At 34.0% G+C, this 2330-nt stretch overlaps 1 protein-coding gene across 1 annotated transcript; it reads right to left on the bottom strand.

Moving 5' to 3' along the window:
- Positions 1 to 1414: 1414 nt before the first annotated feature.
- Positions 1415 to 1976, bottom strand: LOC18010355. Its single transcript, XM_006392356.2, has one exon. The coding sequence runs from the start codon at positions 1959 to 1961 to the stop codon at positions 1503 to 1505; it is 459 nt and encodes a 152-aa protein (XP_006392418.1). The 5' UTR covers positions 1962 to 1976; the 3' UTR covers positions 1415 to 1502.
- Positions 1977 to 2330: the final 354 nt, after the last annotated feature.

Here is a 2330-nt window from a genome sequence, read left to right as displayed (position 1 = left end):
AGGGAGAAGAACAGAAGGTTTTCAAACTCTCAAATGTTTTATATGGCTTAAGACAAGCCCCACACACATGGAACACAAAGCTTGATCAAATTTTGAAGGGGATGAACTTCAAAAAGTGTTCAAAAGAGAGTGTCTTGTATTGCTAGGCAGAAAGAGTAAAACTTCTGATTGTAGCCATATATGTCGATGATCTTTTCGTGACCAGAACTCGCTTGGGATCATACAAGAGTTTAAGGCAGGAATGTCGTCGAAGTTCGAGATGTCAGACCTTGGCAATCTCACCTACTATCTCGGTATAGAAGTGAAACAGAGCAAATACAGAATTGAGCTGAAACAGGAAGCTTATGCTCATCGGATTCTAAAGGAGGCTAGGTTAGATACTTGTAATCTAACTCACATTCCCATGGAGTTTGGTTTAAAGCTGTCTAAGGCTCAAGAAGAGGAACCCGAAGTGTATCAAAGATGAGCAAATTGAAGTGGTGTTTGTGTCAGGAGAAGAACAGTGTGCAGACATATTGACAAAATCCCTTGCAAGAATCAAGTTCAAGACAATGAGGAGTTTGATCAGTAACACCTCTCGAAGAAGGACTCGAAGTTTAAGGGGGTGATTGTTCGGTAAGCTTCTATAGCTTGATGTCCAAGACATTATTAACAAGTCGGCTAATAATAAGATAAGCCTAATAGAAAATTTACCTAGTTTTATTAGAAGAAGGATTAGGAAATATTAATTTCTATATATATGTGTTTGTGAAGTTGTGACAAACACAAGAAAAACATTAGAGCTTTGGTGTTTAGTTTTGAGCTGTTTTCTAAACATTAATAAAAAGAATTGTTCTTATACAAAGCTGTGTGCTTGCTTAAACGACTTTATCAAAGCATGGTGATGAAGTGGAAGAAAGTATGCGGGCAAGTTACGAAAGTAAGAAGTAGATGGTGATCTTTGATTTGTCACTAAAAGGAAAAATAAATAGTATCACACAAAATACTCCAATATCGTCTAAAACTTCACGATAAATCTCACCAAATACCATTATTTTTTTTGTAGTTTAATCATAGAATATCTTGTAAATCATCTGAAAATCTGTCAAATCTCACCAAGTACAATTAAAATTTCTCCAAATCTAAAATTCACCAAATTACTTCAAATTCGTAGCCCAATGACTCAAGAAAGAATGTTATTTTAGCTTTTCTGGACATGTAATACTTATTAAGCCATATTATATTACGTAGTTATATTCTGAATTGCATATTTATGTTGGTTATTGAGCAAATTAAACCTTATTTATATGTCGTCAGAAATAGGAAAAAACCACGATCAAGTGCCTTTCACTCATAACTATAAAATGATTGACAATTTGACAAATATCTTTACTGTATGACTATAAAAGATATTAATATACATATTTCATTGGGTTGTATTTTATTTACATATCAGTGAAGACTAATGATTATTCCTACGCACTTATCTACATATTATGTTTTACTACATATCGAATAGGTGATCACAGATTGTTGCTTACTCCGGAATTTTTTCTCAGAATTGATTTCAATGGTTTTATAGGCATAACTTCATGCTCAAAGGGACCAAAACTTCCTTTCGATGTCTTCCTCTTGATTCTCTTTGAACTTATTGGTATCTTATCAACTTCTTCTTTTATGCTCACAATTTTCCTTGGAGCCTTTTCTTTTGGTACACGTAACTCTAGTTGTTCTCCATCGACTGATAACACTTCATTTTTTTCAATGTTTTTGCCAACATCGCATACCATATTAGAGGCAATATCAGAATTTTGCTCTTTTCGTTCGACTGTACCAAGCGTTGATGGATCGCCAAGAGCTACTTTCTTCAAAGCTTGTGTGGCTAATAACTTCACCAAGAAATCATAGAATCGTCCGCAGATATTGTGTGGGTGTTCTTGCTCTTTGCTTTCTATTTTTTTATGGAGTAAAAGGAAAAGCATGTTTTAGGAGATTATGTTTAGCTCAAAATGTAAGGAAACCAAAATGAAGAGGCAGTTATCAAGAGATATGGTTAACTTGTAAGAGTGGGCAGCTTTTGGGAGGAGAAGAAGATCAAGAATAAGCGCAAGAAACAAGTTTGGGATAAAAAAAAAATATTAGTAATCTGATTCTTTGTTTTCACATGAAGACATCATTTTATTCAAACTTTTCTTTAAAAACTACTACCATTTTATATTTTGCACGTAAGCACAAACGGGTGTAATGATTCCGAACCCACTTAAACCAAACCCACATTCAATATAAAAATTCGATTTAGTTCGAGATCTCAAAAAGCCAATCAGCAATGTTTCAGAAATCAGAATTCACTT

This window comes from Eutrema salsugineum, unplaced genomic scaffold (genome assembly GCF_000478725.1).
Source record: "Eutrema salsugineum unplaced genomic scaffold, Eutsalg1_0 scaffold_8, whole genome shotgun sequence".
In the NCBI taxonomy this organism is placed as follows: Eukaryota; Viridiplantae; Streptophyta; class Magnoliopsida; order Brassicales; family Brassicaceae; genus Eutrema; species Eutrema salsugineum.
Note: the sequence above shows the minus strand (reverse complement) of the source record. Positions and strands in the feature narration are given on the sequence as shown.